Source organism: Coregonus clupeaformis, chromosome 38 (genome assembly GCF_020615455.1).
Source record: "Coregonus clupeaformis isolate EN_2021a chromosome 38, ASM2061545v1, whole genome shotgun sequence".
NCBI lineage: Eukaryota > Metazoa > Chordata > Actinopteri > Salmoniformes > Salmonidae > Coregonus > Coregonus clupeaformis.
Genome location: NC_059229.1, coordinates 4,950,527 through 4,971,038, shown reverse-complemented (window position 1 = coordinate 4,971,038; position 20,512 = coordinate 4,950,527). Strand labels below are relative to the sequence as shown.

At 40.8% G+C, this 20,512-nt stretch overlaps 1 protein-coding gene across 1 annotated transcript; it reads left to right on the top strand.

Moving 5' to 3' along the window:
* Positions 1 to 576: 576 nt before the first annotated feature.
* Positions 577 to 20,177, top strand: cusr (Copper-only SOD repeat protein). Its single transcript, XM_041867446.2, has 11 exons — positions 577 to 781; positions 3,636 to 5,489; positions 5,739 to 5,985; positions 6,987 to 7,086; positions 8,385 to 8,462; positions 8,947 to 9,051; positions 9,633 to 9,765; positions 10,038 to 10,152; positions 15,855 to 15,979; positions 19,206 to 19,286; positions 19,507 to 20,177. The coding sequence occupies exons 1-11, from the start codon at positions 742 to 744 to the stop codon at positions 19,596 to 19,598; spliced, it is 2,970 nt and encodes a 989-aa protein (XP_041723380.2). The 5' UTR covers positions 577 to 741; the 3' UTR covers positions 19,599 to 20,177.
* The last annotated feature ends 335 nt before the right edge of the window (positions 20,178 to 20,512 follow it).

Below are 20,512 nucleotides of genomic sequence, written 5' to 3'. Positions count from 1 at the left end.
TGCATGTATACACATGCATTATTGGTAATCCTATTTACAGGCAACAGTTTGAACTCACAAGTTCATAGCCTCCTAGAGTGACCATAGAGATTAGATCAGAGGGAGTTCCCAACAGCCAGTCAGTCAGTCAACCAACCAGTCATCCAGTCAGACAGTCAGGAAGACAGACAGACAGACAGACAGACAGACAGACAGACAGTCAAGTCAGGCAGTCAGTCAGTCATTCAGCCAACCACCCAGTCAGTCAGTCATTTAGCAAACTAGCCAGTTAGTCATTCAGTCAGTCATTCAGCCAACCAGCCAATCAGTCAGTCATTCAGCCAACCATCCAGTCAGCCAACCAACCAGTCAGTCATTCAGCCAACCAGTCAGCCAACCAGCCAGCCAGTCAGTCAGTCAATCAGCTAACCAGCCAGCCAGCCCCTCCTTTCCTGCACTCCATGGAATAGATACAGTGGTGTTGGCTGGACCAATCAGCTGCTTAGACAGCAGGGGTTGAGGCTGGGAGAGAGAGAGGCACAGAGAGGGAGGCTGCATACACATCTCTCACACACACAGGGTTGTTCCTTCTGAGACCAAACACACACACTCTCTCACACACAGACACACTCTGGATCTCTCTTTCACACACTCATAGAGTTTTATTATACACTTTTGATTTTGATTTTGCATGTACATTTTGAATTGGTTTTATTTTTTACATGTTTTCATACAATTAGTACAATACACACATTTGCCAATATGTGCCTTGTTCCAGTTGTCGTGCTGTTGGCTTTTCTGGGTAAGTACCACAATGGTTTTTGAAATACTTTTGCAATACTTAAGCCTGGTTGGTCTGCAGTTCTTGTCTATATGAAGTGCTGTTTCCTCGGTTACTGTAGAGGGCATGGGAAATGGTCACATAACATTTACACAATAATGGTACATTATTATTTTTCAATGTAACCTCCTTGAAATCCACTTGCTTAGTTAATAATTGATTGTTAACTATAAACTATTACTATTAACTATCCCCAATCATTCAAACTAATCTAGCAAATTAATCTAGCAAACTAATCTAGCAAACTAATCTATCAAGTATCAAACTAATCTATCAAGTATCAAACTAATCTATCAAACTTGATGGCAAAAAGCACAGTGATGTTCCAATGTAGTTGTCTTCTGCATGGTTGACTTCACAGGTTCAGAACATACCTGTGGTGTATATTTACATATTACTCTTATGTTACTTTTTCACCCTTAGATACGTTCACTCCACCCGTAGCAACTATACTGTAGCATTTCTCAGGGCTACCCGGGTTAATTGATAGAATTACATGCGCTGAGAGACAATGGGTGCTTCCCAAATGGCACCCTATTCCCTACATAGTGCACTACTTTTGACTAAAGCCCTATGGGCCCTGGTCAAATGTAGTGCACTGTGTAGGGAATAGGGTGCCATTTGGGATGCAGCTAATGTTATCGCCCTATAGTTTCAGACAATGTTATCGCCCCATTGGGTAGCAAGGGTTATAGACATTTAATCCATAATTAATACATGGATTGGCTCACGCAGCTGTATTTGGCGCCAGTAGCCTATTCTCCATGGCTGATTTGAGCTCTTGTATGAAATTCGTTCATGGGGTAACGTGAGACCAGTGTTATTTGAATGAATGTGTGTCACTAGCTTAGATCAGGTGAGCAGTATACTCCTGGTAAGGGGGCATAGCAGTTAATTGAGAGGTGGAGTCCAATAGATTACATTCATAGGTGCTTTGTTTACTTCCTCCAGATATCCTAATATTGATGTTTACTGCATACATTACATTCATAACAGTCCTGAGTCATAGGCTATCATTCGGCTAGAATATGAAGGTATATTAACTGGTAGGCGTTTCTGTTTTATAGACTACTGCATGCATGTTGATTACTTAATATTACTAATGCGCTGCAGCTATCTGTCATCATCTCATGTTAAATATACTAGCTATTGAAATTACATTGATGATGAAATGTACTAGTTATTGACATTCAGTGGTGTAAAGTACTTAAGTAAAAATACTTTAAAGTACTACTTAAGTAGTTGTTTTGGGTATCTGTACTTTTACTTTTACTTCACTACATTCCTAAAGAAAAGAATTTACTTTTTACTCCATGCATTTTCCCTGACACCCAAAAGTACTTGTTACATTTTGAATGCTTAGCAGGACAGGAAAATTGTCTAATTCACACACTTATCAAGAGAACATCCTTGGTCATCCCTACTGCCTCTGATCTGGCGGACTCACTAAACACACATGCTTCGTTTGTAAATGATTTCTGAGTGTTGGAGTGTGCCCCTGGCTATCTGTAAATTTAAAAAACAAGGAAATGGTGCCGTCTGGTTTGGTTAATATAAGGAATTTGAAATTATTTATACTTTTACTTTTGATACCTAAGTATATTTTAGCAATTACATTTACTTTTGATACTTAAGTATATTTAAAACCAAATACTTTTAGACTTTTACTCAAGTAGGATTTTACTGGGTGACTTGCACTTTTACTTGAGTCATTTTCTATTAAGGTACTGTATCTTTACTTTTACTCAAGTATGAACATTGGGTACTTTTTCCACCACTGTTGACATTACAGTGATGATGAAATATACTATCTATTGACATTACAGTGATGATAAAATATTCTAGCTATTGACATTACAGTGATGATGAAATGTACTAGTTATTGAAATTACAGTGATGATGAAATATACTAGCTATTGACATTACAGTGATGATGAAATATACTAGTTATTGACATTACAGTGATGATACAAATATACTAGCTATTGACATTCCAGTGATGATGAAATATACTAGCTATTGACATTACAGTGATGATGAAATATACTAGCTATTGACATTCCAGTGATGAGGAAGTTACTGTAATAGTGGGGAAAACCCTCTCTACATGCCTTGGAAACTATTTTAGTTTAACCACTGCTACTGTATAGTCGTCAATACTTAAGCTTGAAGAAATATCATAAACCACATCACTTTAAGATGATCCTTAAAGGCCTAGTGCAGTCAAAAACATGAATTTCCTGTGTTTTATATATATTTCCACACTATGGCCCCCATAGTGGTTGAAATAATACTGTGAAATTGTGAAGATTATGATAATGCCCTTTTACTGTAAGAGCTGTTTGAAAAGACCGTCAGAAATTTCAGCCTGTTTTGGTGAGATGGAGCTTTGGCTAGATCAATAAGAAAGAGAGTTCCAAACCTCTCTGCCAATTGCAGCTAGTTTTCAGTTTTCCCCTCCCCACTCAGACCACTCCAAGACAGTCCTAACAAAATTCTTGCTTGAGAAATGGTCCTTTATCAAGAAGCTATTTTGGTTTCTTTTTGGCCATTTTAATTGAGAACAATCACAGTAAGGTACTTAGTTGTTCCCCAGAAATGATACTGAGATAAAAACGGCTGCATTGGACCTTTAAGAACTTCCTGGAGAAGTTTGAAAGATCACCATCAATTACTAAACTTGTCAGTTATTATGTCCATAATGGCAAAGCATGTAAACACTCCAAAACAATTCAGATGTAACATAATAGGGACTTACTTCCTTATTTCCACGTTTGTCTGTCTGTCTCTCTGTCTGTTTGGCTGTGTTTTTCAGGTTCCAGTTCCTGTACCCGGTTTCAGGCCAACCTAAACATGGGGGGAGTCATGGGATGGGTGCGGTTTGACTCCACCAATCAGACGGCGACCGTGAACATCACCGGTACCGGAACCTGTGGTTCGTCGCTCAACCTCTCCCTGAGTGTGTTCCCTGTGATGTTCGGCCATTTTGCTCAGCCTTGCCTTGAAGTCAATGTAGGAGCGAGCATCTTCTCGTTCACAATCGATCCATTCTCATCCAACACCACTGTTAATATGTCCAGTCTATTTAAGCAGAGGCCGAATCTGGATGACCTTTCATTGACCTTGGAGACGTGCAACGGCACCAAAGCTTGTACAGTCATAAGTGGTCAAACCACAGTTCAGACGTGGCAGGCCAGGTTCTTCAGCTCGGTCGCCGGCGACATTTACATCAGGCAGAACGTCGGACAGACCCACGCCAGGGTCCTCACAAACTTGGCCACAATTGGTCAGGTCGGTGCTATGGCAACCAACGTCAACATCTTGACGTCGCAGAGTTCTGCTAGAGACTGTAAGGCTCTTCTAGATAGTCTGGAACCCTCATCTCTCACCCAGCTTGGGGAACTGAAAGTAGGCACCCCTCTCACACCCGTAAAGTCTCGTTTGGACCTCACTAGTGTCAGCTCCAACACTCGTTTCGCTCTCCTGAAACTGGGCTCTTCAAGTTATAAGTGCGCTGAGATCAGAACAATGGACAGGAAGGAGGTGAGCGCCCTGGTGAACATGAGAGGGGTCAAGGGTTACTTCCTCTTCAGGCAGGCCTCGCCGTTCGACGTTACAGAACTGAGAGTGAATCTGACCAATCTGGGGAGCCGGGTCGGACCTTATCACATCCATCACTTCCCCACACCTCCTATGAGGTCACCGCCGCAGACGACCTGCTCCAACGACAACGTTGGAGACCATTGGAACCCGTTCGGGATAGACACTAAAGATCCCACCTACCCCTCTGGACCTGGGTCGACCCACGACCGGTATGAAGTAGGGGACCTCAGCGCCAGGCATGGGTCACTAAAGGGTAAAGCTGAGATGGACGCAGATTTCACAGACTTCAACCTCCCTTTGTTCGGACAGAACAGCATAGTGGGTCGGTCTGTGGTAATCCACCAACCGGATGGAGCTAGGTTCCTGTGCGCCTACATATGCTACCCAGGAGAGGTGCACGTAGCCAGGGCTATGTTCCGACACCCTGTGGTGGGTATGGTCCAGTTCGTCCAACTCAAGAGCAACCCGTTGTCTGATGTCACAGTCTTCATGGATCTGTCCTATGGGAGACCCTCCGTGAACGCTACACGTAACCACCACTGGCACATCCACATGTATCCTATTAGCTCGGAGATGGACACGGACAAGGGGAGGTGCGGGACCACGGGGGGCCACTGGAACCCCTTCAATGTGGACACGGGCGATTCAAGCTACCCCCTCCACTGTGGCCCCTCCAGCCCCTTTTCCTGCGAGGTGGGGGACCTCTCCAAAAAGCACAGCACCCTCGACCTGGGGACCCGAGTGGGTGGAGTGGCGGCCAAACACTTCTTCACAGATACCACTTCCTGGTTGGCACATCCGGCAGGATCGGGCTCCATGATTGGTCGATCGGTGGTGATCCACAGCGCGGAGGGCGCCGCCCCCAGGATAGCCTGTGCTAACCTCACAGAGTTCCGGATGCCCGCGGCGGTCTTGGGCCCCTGGCATGGACCAGAGGCCTCCAGGGGCCAAATCCGGTTTTCCCAGGCTTTCCCTCAGGGCCCAACCATGATGGACGTCTCCCTGGCTGGACTCAGCTCCAGGGCTGGGGGCTACCATGTCCACATGCTACCTATCAGTACCACAGGTACTCTTTCATGTTCTTTATAATGGGAGCCAGATGTCCTTGAGTGTTGTGAAAGTCCTCTAGTGTTCTGAGTGTTTGTTCAGCCTTTGTTTGTATATCTGTTCATTCATTTCAAAGTTGTAACTGTTTTGTAATATGAATAGATTACTTGATAAAATCTAAATTTTTTGAAACCCAAAGTATCAATCCTTTTCCCTTATTTTGTGAAAGGCGTCTATCAAATAAAACATATTATTTGTAATATTACAGGGGAGCCCTGCTCGGACAACAACATCATGGGCCACTTCAACCCCTTCTCCTGGAATGTGTCTGCTTCTCCTGCTCCGGGGTCAGGGACTGTGGATGAATATGAGACTGGGGACATCAGCGGGAAGTTCGGGATGCTGACGAATCAGAACCAGACACAGACTCAGTATTTGGATGGAAATATGCCGATGACAGGGCCGAACAGTATAGTGGGGAGGTCGTTGGTCATTCACTACACTAACGGATCCAGGTGAGTGTGGTGATTTTGTGTGTGTGAAGAGTGAGAGAGAGGGTAGCGAGAGAGAGAGAGAGAGAGAGAGAGAGAGAGAGAGAGAGAGAGAGAGAGAGAGAGAGAGAGAGAGAGAGAGAGAGAGAGAGAGAGAGAGAGAGAGAGAGGGAGAGACAGAGGGAGAGAAAGGGAGGGAGGGAGAGACAGAGAGAGAGAAAGGGAGGGAGGGAGGGGAGAATGTGTCCTTTGTCATGGGTCTGTATAGCCACAGTTTCCTCCAGGAGTGCTATAAACAGCCAAACCAAGGCGGAAAGATTGTATCAGGTGGTGTGTGATTAATTTAAGACTGCTGTAGACTTGGTTCCTCTTTGGGTCACATGTGTGATACCTTGACATTTATGAACAGAACCTGTGTCAAAGTTTGAACGTTTTACATTACCTTACCATTCCTCTTCAGCTCAGTCAGTTCACGCAGAAAATGTCGGACTCAAATCAAACACTGTACTCATGTAAAAGGGAGGTAGCTATAGTCCCTTTTTTACATGGGGGACACAGACATTTGAGTCATTTAGCAGTCACTCTTAACCAGAGCAACGTACAGTACTGAGTGCATACACTTTTTTACTGGTCCCCCGTGGGAATCGAACTCACAACCCTGGTGTTGCAAGCATCATGCTCTACATGGGACTATACAGGACAGCTCACATTATTACCTTGAACAATGCTTGTTTGGCACAAGAAGAAGCCAAACAGGTAAAGTAGGGCCATTATAGGGTAGGATGTCTGGAATACTGTAACATCATCTCTTGTTGTGGGGTTGACTTCTAAAGGGAGTATGTGGTCAGTCTTCTGAATCGGCACCATATAGGCCTACAGTGTTATACATTTTACAACAATACATTTTATAACACATCTGAATCATGTTTTGCATCCCTAATGCACTGTTTCATTTTTGAGTCGTTCACAATAATTGTTTTCTTTAATGAGTTAATATTTTGTCTATTTGTGTTTGTGAACTCCAGGATGCGGTGTGCTGACATCTCAGCTGAGAATGCAACAGATGGACACTGGGTGTTTGCCAAGGCTGTCTTCAAAAGCACAGTGACAGGGACAGTCACACTGGTAAGACCTGGATCTCTCCTTTGCTCTCTACAATGTTCAGATGACACAAAAGTACTTCATTGGTTTGAATCCAGTCTAATGCTATTTCAGCAAAAATCTCTATATTTCATACTGCCTCTTCTCTATCCAATAAAGCATTAAATACCAAATATATACACACACAAAAATACTTAATTATTGCCTACAGGGGAAACCTATTTAGACTAATTCAGACCATGAGGAATACAAGAACACTCATCTGCAGGGGTGGATGTTATCCCATTTATTATATGTCCCAGGAGAGTAAGCTGGTGAATCATTACAAAGCTGCCACAAAAACATGACACTGTATTTTCTGCTGCGCCAGACAGTGAATTCATTAGGGCTGTGGCAGAGTCCTGTGTGTGACAATGGGGCGTGTGTCTGGATCTGTGTGTGTATATCTGTGCGTGTTTGTGTTTGTCTATGTGTGTCTATTGCTGCGTTTACACAGGCAGCCCAATTCTGATGTTTCTTTTCACTAATTGGTCTCTTGAAAAGATCTGATGTGATTGGTCAAAAGACCAATTAGTGGAAAAAGATCAGAATTGCGCTCCCTGTGTAAACACAGCCTAAGCGTGTACCACTGGCCTGTAGAGTCATGTGCTGAGATTCCGTGTAAAATGTTCTAGTATCTAGCAGCCCCCGGCAGCCCCCAGTCTAAAGCACTCAGGAGAACAGCTGTATTTGTCAGGCTCCTATACAGACCTGTGTCCTCTACAGTGTATCTCTATTACTGTTTAGGATGCTTAGATAACCAATCAAATATCATTTCAAATATTATGGTCTATCAGATGAAGGATTTGTGTGCTCTTTACAGACAGTTTAGAACACCTGGTATGAGTGTCCCATAAAACAAGTGCTAATATAGCTTTGCTGATAGGACAGCAGTATGTTCATGTTCCCAGTTAAGTAAGATTGCATAACCTTAAAACACCTGGTTAAATTACATTGACTCAGTAACTAGTCTAACAGTAAAGTACTGTCTTCAGTCCCATTGACTCAGTAGCTAGTCTAACAGTATACTCTACTGTCTTCAGTCCCATTGACTCAGTAGCTAGTCTAACAGTATACTCTACTGTCTTCAGTCCCATTGACTCAGTAGCTAGTCTAACAGTATACTCTACTGTCTTCAGTCCCATTGACTTAGTAGCTAGTCTAACAGTATACTCTACTGTCTTCAGTCCCATTGACTCAGTAGCTAGTCTAACAGTATACTCTACTGTCTTCAGTCCCATTGACTCAGTAGCTAGTCTAACAGTATACTCTACTGTCTTCAGTCCCAGCAGACTTTTCTGGATGGCAGCTACAGTGACATCACTCTGGAGGTGGACGTGCGGTCATCACAGGTGCTAGACGTAAGCATGCATGGATCTCTTGGATCTGTTCAATCTCTTTTAATAGAAACAAAAAAAACGTATGTCACATTCTTTGTTGTTATCTAATTTATAACCTTATCACAGGTAGGTTCCATCGAAAAAGGGAGCCTGGAAAAATATCCTATTTTTGTGACAACAAATAACTTATGTCACATAGTTGCTGTTATCTAGCCCACTGTGCAATCTCGGCATCCAGAAATCAATCAAAGTCAATCAATCAAATGTATTTAAAAAGCTATTTTTACATCAGCAGTTGACACAAAGTGCTTATACAGAAACCCAGCCTAAAACTCCAAAGAGCAAGCAATGCAGATGTAGAAGCACAATGCAGATGTAGAAACAATGTAGAAACAAATCAGCTGCTCTGTAGCATTTTAATTTTAGTTCTATTAGAAAAGGGAAGCCGTATAAAAAGAATGGTAAAACATCAGAGAAATAATCATGTTTTTCCGACTGTAACCAGGTAACAGAGGTTTCCTGGATCATCACTGGTATTCGCTCTGAGGTGAACGAGAGCCAGTGTACCAGTGCTGGGGACACGTTTAACCCCTTCAACATGGAAGCTGGGGTGAGTTTATTCTCTCATTTTCACTTACAATACATCATGGCCCTTATTCATAAAGCGTCTAGGATAGATCAGCACTCCTACTCTGAGATGCTTTATGAATAAGGGCCCAGTACATAGCCTCATAGGATCATTTCACCCACTGTGTAGCACTGATCTCTCTTTTATTTCAACTTTAAAGTTCCACTTGATCAACAAGTCTTATGGAATCCAACGGAACTGTATTTGATATGCCATAGAATCTTTGTCTTTGACAATGTCACAGTTGTTGGGTTTTGAGTTTGCAAGAAAGGCATTTCACTGTACTTGTGCATGTGACATTAAAACTTGAAACTACACCACAACCACAACCATACACCTCACATTGTTTTCATAACCAGAAGTGAAAGTGTTTGTTAGAATTGGTTTCCATAGAATTAGAATGACTAATGATTCTAAATCTATGTTGATTTCATAGAAATAGAATGAGTAGAACAGATGTGGAACCTCTGACCCAGCCCTATTGACTTGAAAGGGGACTTCCCTTCTAGTAATTCTATTTCTATGGTTGGTTCCATCCTCTCCTCTGTTCTGTTCTCTCTCAGAGCTCCAGTTGTTCCCGTGACAACGCTCTGAGTTGTGAGGTGGGAGACCTGACCACCAGACAGGGGACAGTCAGCCTGACACACAGACAGCTGTACACCGACACCAGCATACAACTGGCAGGGGACTACACAGGTAACAGACACAAATTGTCTGTTCAGGAATCTAGACTCCTTTAGTATGCATATAAAACATAATAGTGATGTATTGTCATTACACACTCACTGAACTGCAATCCAAAATTGTTGCGTCACATTGTTTCCCAAGAGAATCAAGTTTCACGAGAAAAATGTCAACCGTCTTCACTATTAGGGGATATGTCATGTGTGAAACAACAAAGTAATTTAGGTGATAATCTAAAAAGTATATTTCTGACTTTGGTGCTGTTGTTGATGTTGTTGTTGTAGTGGTCCACAGGTCCCTGGTCCTGAGGAGCGGCAGCAATGTCTTGGCGTGTGCCGTCATTCTTCCAGAATCCCCTTGGGCAGAGCAGACCTTCCCCAACGTAATTTCTTTCAGCAGGTGGGTGTGATTGACCCGACTGGGTATTAAACCGCCTGTGAACTCAAGACTGTGTTAGCCCATCAAGCTAAAACCTACAGGCGTTAGTGTTGGGAGCCAATATGTGTGAACCCTCTGTGGAAAGGGTTCTACCTGAAACCAAAAAGGGTTCTCCAAAGGGTTCTCCTTAGGTTCTAGATAGCACCTTTTTTTCTAAGAGTGTATTCTCGCCACCTCCAGCCAGCCACCACACGTGCCACACCTGTATAAGACGATGGAGGGTTCATTGGCAACTATGTGACACAACTCATTGATCACATCTTCATAAAGGGTTTGGCCCAGTGCCAATAGTCGAACCACAAAAACAATCCAACCATATCTCAAATACTTTAGATGATAATACACCATCACTAGTCCTGTATTATGGGATTACAGTACATCATCATCAGGTCTGATTTCATTATTACTGAAAAAGGATACAAGTGGGAAATATAAAGATCCAGTCCATTTAAAAAATTGGAGGCCCCTTACACTTCAGTGTTGTGATGCAAAAATTCTAGTAAAATGTATAGCGCATAGAATTAAAAAGGTATCGTTGGACATTATTCATTCTAATCAGACAGGCTTTTTACATGGACGATACATTGGAGATAATATAAGGCAAGTACTGGAAACAATAGAACACTATGAAAAATCTGGGAAACCAGGCCTGCTATTCATAGCAGACTTTGAAAAGGCATTTGATAAAGTATGACTGGAGTTTATATATAAATGCCTGGAGCATTTCAATTTTGGAGAATCTAGGTGTAAAATAGTAAATAATGGCTATTTCTCAGAAAGTTTTAAACTGTCAAGAGGAGTAAAACAAGGTTGTCCACTATCGGCATATCTATTTATTATGGCCATCGAAATGTTAGCTATGAAAATCAGATCCAACAATAATATCAAGGGATTAGAAATCCAGGGCTTAAAAACAAAGGTGTCATTGTACCCTGATGATTAATGTTTTCTTTTAAACCCACAACTTGAATCCCTCCACAGCCTCATAGAGGATCTAGATACATTTTCTAACCTCTCTGGATTACAACCAAATTATGATCAATGTACTATATTACGTATTGGATCACTAAAAAATAACATTTTTACATTACCATGTAGTTTACCAATAAAATGGTCTGATGGTGAGGTGGATATACACGGAATACATATCCCAAATGAAATAAATGATCTCACTCCAATACATTTTAATAGAAGGTTAGCAAAAATAGATAAGATCTTGCTACCATGGAAAGGTAAATACCTTTCTATTTGTGGAAATATCACCCCGATTAACACTTTAGTATTATCCCAGTTTACCTATTTGCTTATGGTCTTACCTACGCCTAGCGAACAGTTTTTTTAATTATATGAGACATTTTTTTTCCATTTTATTTGGATCGGCAAGCCAGACAAAATTAAACGGGCCTATTTATATAATGAATATGAATTCGGAGGACAGAAATTATTAAATATTAAAGCATTAGACCTATCACTAAAAACTTCAGTCATACAAACGTTATACTTAAATCCAAACTGGTTCTCTAGCAAATTAGTAAGATTGTCTCACCCCATGTTCAAGAATGGCCTTTTTCCCTTTATTCAGATTACAACCTCTCACTTTAAGTTATTTGAAAAGGAAATCATCTCCCAAATATCCCTATTTCTAAAACAAGCCATAGAAAGTTGGTTGCAATTTCAATTTAATCATCCAGAAATGACAGAACAAATAATGCAACAAATATTGTGGTTGAACTACAATATACTAATTGATAAAAAAATGTTATTGTTTGAAAAAATGTTTGAAAAAGGTATAATCTTTGTAAATTATATCATAGGTAGGACTGGTGGAGTTATGTCGCACATGCAGCTAACAAAAACATATGGAAATGTCTGCTCTACCCAAAATTACAACCAAATAATTGCAGCATTACCGCAAAATTGGAAGAGGAACGTGGAAGGGGGAAAAAGTAAGGAACTTGTCTGTCGGCCCTGCATTAAAGAACATAATTGGTTAAAGAAAATTGTGATTAATAAAAAAGTATACCAGTTTCATTTAAGGACCAAAGGATTGACAGCCGTCCCATATAGATTGCAAAATAGTTGGGAAGAGATTTTTGACATACAGTTGAAGTCGGAAGTTTACATACACGTAAGTTGGAGTCATTAAAACTAGTTTTTCAACCACTCCACACATTTCTTGTAAACAAACTATAGTTTTGGCAAGTTGGTTAGGACATCTACCCTGTGCATGACACAAGTAACTTTTCCAACAATTGTTTACAGACAGATTATTTCACTTATAATTCACTGTATCACAATTCCAGTGGGTCAGAAGTTTACATACACTAAGTTGACTGTGCCTTTAAACAGCTTGGAAAATTCCAGAAAATGATGTCATGGCTTTAGAAGCTTCTGATAGGCTAATTGACATCATTTGAGTCAATTGGAGGTGTACCTGTGGATGTATTTCAAGGCCTACCTTCAAACTCAGTGCCTCTTTGCTTGACATCATGGGAAAATCAAAAGAAATCAGCCAAGACCTCAGGGAAAAAAAATTGTAGACCTCCACAAGTCTGGTTCATCCTTGGGAGCAATTTCCAAATGCCTGAAGGTACCACGTTTATCTGTACAAACAATAGTACGCATGTATAAACACCATGGGACCACGCAGCCGTCATACCGCTCAGGAAGGAGACGCGTTCTGTCTCCTAGAGATTAACGTACTTTGGTGCGAAAAGTGCAAATCAATCCCAGAACAACAGCAAAGGATCTTGTGAAGATGCTGGAGGAAACAGGTACAAAAGTATCTATATCCACAGTAAAACGAGTCCTATATCGACATAACCTGAAAGGCCGCTCAGCAAGGAAGAAGCCACTGCTCCAAAACCACCATAAAAAAGCCAGACTACGGTTTCCAACTGCACGTGGGGACAAAGATTGTACTTTTTGGAGAAATGTCCTCTGGTCTGATGAAACAATAATATAACTGTTTGGCCATAATGACCATCGTTATGTTTGGAGGAAAAAGGGGGATGGTTGCAAGCCGAAGAACACCATCCCAACCGTGAAGCACGGGGGTGGCAGCATCATGCTGTGGAGGTGCTTTGCTGCAGGAGGGACTGGTGCACTTCACAAAATAGATGGCATCATGAGGAAGGAAAAATATGTGGATATATTGAAGCAACATCTCAAGACATCAGTTAGGAAGTTAAAGCTTGGTCGCAAATGGGTCTTCCAAATGGACAATGACCCCTAGCATACTTCCAAAGTTGTGGCAAAATGGCTTAAGGACAACAAAGTCAAGGTATTGGAGTGGCCATCACAAAGCCCTGACCTCAATCCTATAGAAAATGTGTGGGCAGAACTGAAAAAGCGTGTGCGAGCAAGGAGGCCTACAAACCTGACTCAGTTACACCAGCTCTGTCAGGAGGAATGGGCCAAAATTCAGCCAACTTATTGTGGGAAGCATGTGGAAGTCTACCCGAAACATTTGACCCAAGTTAAACAATTTAAAGGCAATGCTACCAAATACTAATTGAGTGTATGTAAACTTCTGACCCACTGGGAATGTGATGAAAGAAATAAAAGCTACTATTATTCTGACATTTCACATTCTTAAAATAAAGTGGTGATCCTAACTAACCTAAAACAGGGAATTTTTACTAGGATTAAATGTCAGGAATTGTGAAAAACTGAGTTTATATGTATTTGGCTAAGGTGTATGTAAACTTCCGACTTCAACTGTACCGATTCCATGGCATAGTGTTTATGAACTGAAACGCAAAACGACGCCGGATTCAAAACGTATAATTTTTCCATTTAAATTATTATACAAAATTCTTGCTACCAATAGAATGTTATTTATATGGGGGATACAATCTTCCCAGCTCTGTAGATTTTGCAGCAAAGAGACAGAATTATTAGATCATTTGTTTTGGTACTGTCCATTTGTAGCTTGTTTTTGGACACAGGTCCAGGAATGGCTGAAGGATTTCAATATTTACCTGGAGCTAACCCTGCAGATAGCCCTACTGAGTGATCTGAAAAGTCATAGTCAATCGATCAATAATATAATAATACTTTTAGCAAAAATGTTTATTTTCAATTTACAATCTGTAGAAACAATGAGAATAGAAGGGTTCAGACCTTTTGTGAAAAATCACAGTACAGTTGAAAAATATATGGCAAATAGAAATCCAATATGGATGGTGTTAAGCGATAGATGGGAGGTGTTGAATGGAGCTGAAGGATGGGACTAAAAACAACTAACAACAACTAATAACAACAAGATAACTAATGTAAAGCATACTGTGTCCATAATAAGTATATAGGTTATAGGTTGAGAGCTTTTGTGAAAGAGCACAGTTAGAAAGATATGGCATATAGAAGCAAACCGGATGGACATCATGAAAATTATCGGAGAGGTTGAGGGTAGAGGAAGTTCAGGAGTAAAAACAAACAAAATATAATTATTGTAAAATTGACTGTGTCCATAAAATGTATATAGTATGTATTAGCTGGAAGTAGAGGCCTAAGCATTGTTCACTAGTTTACTCCAATTAGGGAAGGGGTGGTGGGGTTGGAATGTATTTTTTTAAAGGATATGTATATATATGTATGTATATGTATTTATATGTATGTATGTGTATATGTATGTGTATGTATGTATATGTATATATATATACACTACCGTTCAAAAGTTTGGTGTCACCTAGAAATGTCCTTGTTTTCGTAAGAAAACTGTTCAGAGGCGACTGCGTGAATCAGGCCTTCATAGTCGAATTGCTGCAAAGAAACCACTACTAAAGGACACCAATGAGAAGAAGAGACTTGGGCCAAGAAAGGGGAATCTGTCCTTTGGTCTGATGAGACTTTTGGTTCCAACCGCCGTGTCTTTGTGAGACGCAGAATAGGTGAACGGATGATCTCCGCATGTGTAGTTCCCACCGTGAAGCATGGAGGAGGGGGTGTGATGGTGTGGGGGTGCTTTGCTGGTGACACTGTCTGTGATTTATTTATAATTCAAGGCACACTTAACCAGCATGGCTACCATAGCATTCTGCAGCGATACGCCTTCCCATCTGGTTTAGGCTTAGTGGGACAATCATTTGTTTTTCAACAGGACAATCACCCAACACACCTCCAGGCTGTGTAAGGGCTATTTGACCAAGAAGGAGAGTGATGGAGTGCTGCATCAGATGACCTGGCCCCGACAATCCTCTGACCTCAACCTAATTGAGATGGTTTGGGATGAGTTGGACCGCAGAGTGAAGGAAAAGTGGCCAACAAGTGCTCTGCATATGTGGGAACTCCTTCAAGATTGTTGGAAAAGCATTCCAGGTGAAGCTGGTTGAGAGAATGCCAAGAGTGTGCAAAGCTGTTATCAAGGCAAAGGGTGGCTACTTTAAAGAATCTCAAAAATAAACATTTTTTGGTTACTACATGACTCCATATGTGTTATTTCATAGTGTTGATGTCTTCACTATAATTCTACAATGTCGAAAATAGTAAAAATAAAGAAAAACCCTGGAATGAGTAGGTGTGTCCAAACTTTTGACTGGAAGTGTATGTTGTCGTATTTTTTTCTGTGTAGATATGACTTCTGCAGAAGTCAAATTGTATATTTTCCCAACAAATTATAAAAACAATAATACAAACTGTGTATTGTTCATTTGTCTCTCCAGATATGACTTCCGCAGTAGGGTGGCAGAGGTCCTAGAGGTGAACATGTCCAGGGTCACCATCCTTCCAGGGTCTCCTCTGGCCTCAGTGGATGGACTATGCCAGAAAGTCAGCTTCCTTGTCTCAGGTACAGCCAATGATATAGTGCAGTATGTGTATGGGTACAGCACAGTGATGCACAATTTTATTTTAGCAAAATTTCATGCCATCAAGTTTGAAAAATGTTATGTCTCTGAATTACGGAGGCAGTGTGGCACTTAAGACAAATTCAAAACATTACATTGGTAATTCTTGTCTCTGCCCATGCCTATTATCAGCTTCCTTATCTCAGATACAGCCGATGACATACAGTAGTACATTATCGTTTGTCTATGGTTCAGCGCAATGATGCCCAATATTCCTTTATCAAAATCTGCCTGAAAAATGTGTTTTCTATGAATTTCTATATTGTTCAAATGTTATATTCTTTCCAAATAAGACACAAACAAATGTTCCAGCACAAACACTGATAATTGTGGCAAACTGAAAACATTACAGAATTAATTATTGTCTGTGCCCATGATAATATACCAAGTCCCCTCTCCTGACCCTAAAACTGAACATGTAAGGTGTAACAAGGAAGTGTGTGGGTTGTGCTGATGAATCAGATCAGCCTAAAACATCTGACAGTACATGTGGGGGAATTGTTTTAACAATAACAATAAAGTGTAAAGTGTAAAGTCCCAGTGCAGTCCAAACCTCTCTGCCAATAACAGCTAATTTTCAGTTTTCCCCACCCACTCAGACCACTCCCAGACAGTCCAAGCTAAATTCTTGCTTGAGAAATTGCTCTTTACTAAGAAGCAATTTTTGTGTATTTTTGACCATTTTAAATGAAAACAATCACAGTAAGGTACTTAATTGTTACCCAGAAATGATTTGATATTGAGATAAAAATGGCTGCATTGGACCTTTAAGCACTTGTGAGGGAGATCCCCTAGGGCTTATAGTCTGCAAGCCTACAGCAACTTCAGAAAAACAATAAAGTATCTTCCTCAGTGAGTCATTGAAAGTAGTGAGAAGTTAGTCACCCGTATTCAGAAGTGGTTTCAGGACAGGTTCACTGCAGAGGTGTTGAAGCGATGACAGTAATTCAAGTAAGAATGACAGCTACTGCACATTGTTGAAGTGCTTCAGTACCACGTCACTTAGTTTAAGGTAAACATCAGTTCAAGTAAACTACTGACAGTGACAATACAGTCTAGGCCTATCACCAGTCTAAAGTTATATTGGAAAGGTGTGTGTGTGTGTGTGTGTGTGTGTGTCTGTGTGTGTGTGTGTGATTGTGTGTGCGTGTGCGTGCATTTATATTTGGCAAGCCAGTTTCTTGGAGGTCATGACACACTACATTAGTCAAAAGCATTAACCTGGAATGTAAACCTATTGTTTACATCCCAAACATTATAATTATGTTGTCTGGGTGATTGAACATCACACCACTTATATAGTTGTCTTTGTCATTCAAGTGTCACAACAGACAGTCAGGGAGAGAGGGAATAGAGGTGCTGCAAAACGAGCTGTATGTGGCTTTGGTGGTGGGTGGAGGAATACCTATTTGAAGAATGAGGAAGTAGGCCACTCACAGACGGGCGGCAGGTAGCCTAATGGTTAAGAGCGTTTGGCCAGTAACCGAAAGGACGCGGGTTCGAATCCCCAATCTGACTAGGTGAACAATCTGTTGATGTGCCCTTGAGCAAGGCACTTAACCCTAATTGCTCGTGTAAGTCGCTCTGGATAAGAGCGTCTGCTAAATGTAGTATAATGGAGACAAACAACTCCTCCTATCGCTACAGAGCAATTTACCAGGGTTTTTGTGTGTCATTTTCAATGAACTGTCAAATCGTGGGAGTCTGTGTAGATGCTATGCTAGGTGTTGATTCTTCCCTCCATAAAGCTTTGTTGTTTTCTCAGCCCTTGCGCCCCACTCTGAGAGCTACTCAGAGATATCTGCGTTCCAAAGGCACCCTATTCCCTACATAGTGCACTACTTTTAACAGAACCCAATGGGCCCTGGTCAAAAGTAGTGCACTAAGTAGCTAACTGCTCAGGCCTCTGTGTCTGTCCAGACAATGAAGAATTCTGCCCATTCAAAAGCCTTAGAAAACCTGGAAAAGCTGCTGGGTAACCTGATGCTGGAGTTGAGTGTCTGGCTATTCTCTATAGTGTACTACTTTTGACCAAAGCCCTATGTACCCTGCTCAAAAGTAGTGCACTAAGTAGGGAATAGGGTGGCCTTTGGGATGCAGCATGTGTCCCCTCCAAGTTGTCTGTCCCAGTAGGACAGAGGAGAGCAGTGTATGGAGAAGTGGTGCCACAGTGTAGCACAGACAGGATGGCCTTTATGACATTAGAAGAATACATCAGTGGAACGTTCTCAGTCTAGGACTGCCTGATGAAGACATATAGACTTGTGAATGCTAAACTATGTTTGTGAAAAAAGTGTATTTGTCTCGTTTAAAAACATGTATTTTCCTTGATCTGTGTACTCAGACTAGGCTGTAGATTTATTTATTGAACCTTTATTTTATCAGGGAGTCATACTGAGACCATAAATTACAGAAAATACACACATCAAAATATAAATAAAAAAAGCAAGCAGAAAGAAAAACACTGTCATAAAAAACTAACACATTCATCAGTAATAAGGTCCTCAATCAGCTTTCTGAATTGCCCTATAGGCACCAGAACATCAAATGTAAGAACAGTTTGAAGATTGTTCCACAAATAAGGTGCAAGAAAACAAAAGCTGATTTACCTAACTCAGTAGAGACCAAAGGAATTTCCAGTGTTAACCATCCCTGAGACCGGGTGTGGTAACTCGTATGTCTAAAGTGGTCCTCTGTAGCTCAGCTGGTAGAGCACGGCGCTTGTAACGCCAAGGTAGTGGGTTCGATCCCCGGGACCACCCATACACAAAAATGTATGCACGCACGACTGTAAGTCGCTTTGGATAAAAGCGTCTGCTAAATGGCATATTATTATTATTATTATTATTAAAGTTTAGTAATGATGTTAGGTACAGTGGGACTTTTTGTAAAAGGGCTTTATAAATGAAAACATAGCAATGTATTAACCTACATGACATCAAAGAGGGCCAACCAACTTTCTGGTAGAGAATGCATGATATACCATCCAAGCTTTTACAGACTCCAAAACAATCATTACAAAATATTCTCAGTTTAGGGAAGCCTGATGAAGACATTACAGGGGGGAATAAAGTGGTAATAACATTGTAAAAATACCATGGTAACAAGTTACTCACAATGCTCCATAATATTCTGACTTTTAATAACCAATACCCTGTTGACTTACAGGGGAGGTGAGTATGGACAAGATTAACTCTATCAAAGACAGTAAGAAGATGGGCATGTTTAAGCAGACAGAAGGTTGCTCAAGTAAGTACACCACTGACACACACACACACACACACACACACACACACACACACACACACACACACACACACACACACACACACACACACACACACACACACACACACACACAATACAGTAGGTGTGTTAGTGTATAACTGAACAGAAACATAGACATAAACCTTACTGTGTAGACATATTAATGTAAAACAATCTTTCATCTCAATTTTCATTCAAACAGGAAGTTCTGGACAACTGCTGGAGGCTGGGAGATATCTGATGATGTTGATGACAGCTGCAGCCTACATCCTATACTCTCTGATCCAGCAGTAGTTTATACTTTAGATCTAGACTTGCATCCCAAATGGCACCCTATTCCCCATATAGTGCACTACTTCTGACCAGAGACCTGGGCTTTGGTCAAAAGTAGTGCACTATATAGGGAATAGGGTGCCATTTGGGCATACCCCTTTAGCTCACATTGAATCAACACTGGAACTGTCAAATATTTCTATTTTCTAAACTGCAATTAAGTCTATCTTTTGATTATCTTTTTGTCATTGATCTGAATGGTGTGGGTTTGAATTTGCTCTTGAAGCAAGCATTTTTTTGTTTATTAGTTTTTTATCCTTGTAAATATTCCAAGTTTGGGAAAATATGACTGAATATACTGTTTCAGGCCAATATCCAGAACATCAAAGCAAACATAATAGAGCAACAATTGTTCATTGTCCTTCCCTGTCCAATTACTGTATCAAAAATGCAATTTGAAGGAAAGAGATGCTGTAAATGTTTGTAAATGTGTCCCATTGTATATATGCATTTTTTCTCATGCATGAATGTATTACACTGCCACTTTCCCATTTAAGGTGAATTTCCAAGTCTTACATATAAACTCAGCAAAAAAATAAACGTCCCTTTTTCAGGACCCTATCTTTCAAAGATAATTCGTAAAATTCCAAATAACTTCACAGATCTTCATTGTAAAGGGATTAAACACTGTTTCCCATGCTTGTTCAATGAACCATAAACAATTAATGAACATGCACCTGTGGAACGGTCGTTAAGACACTAACAGCTTACAGACGGTAGGCAATTAAGGTCACAGTTATGAAAACTTAGGACACTAAAGAGGCCTTTCTACTGACTCAAAAGAAAGATGCCCAGGGTCCCTGCTCATCTTTTTATTTTTTTTATTTAACCTTTATTTAACCAGGTAAGCCAGTTGAGAACAAGTTCTCATTTAC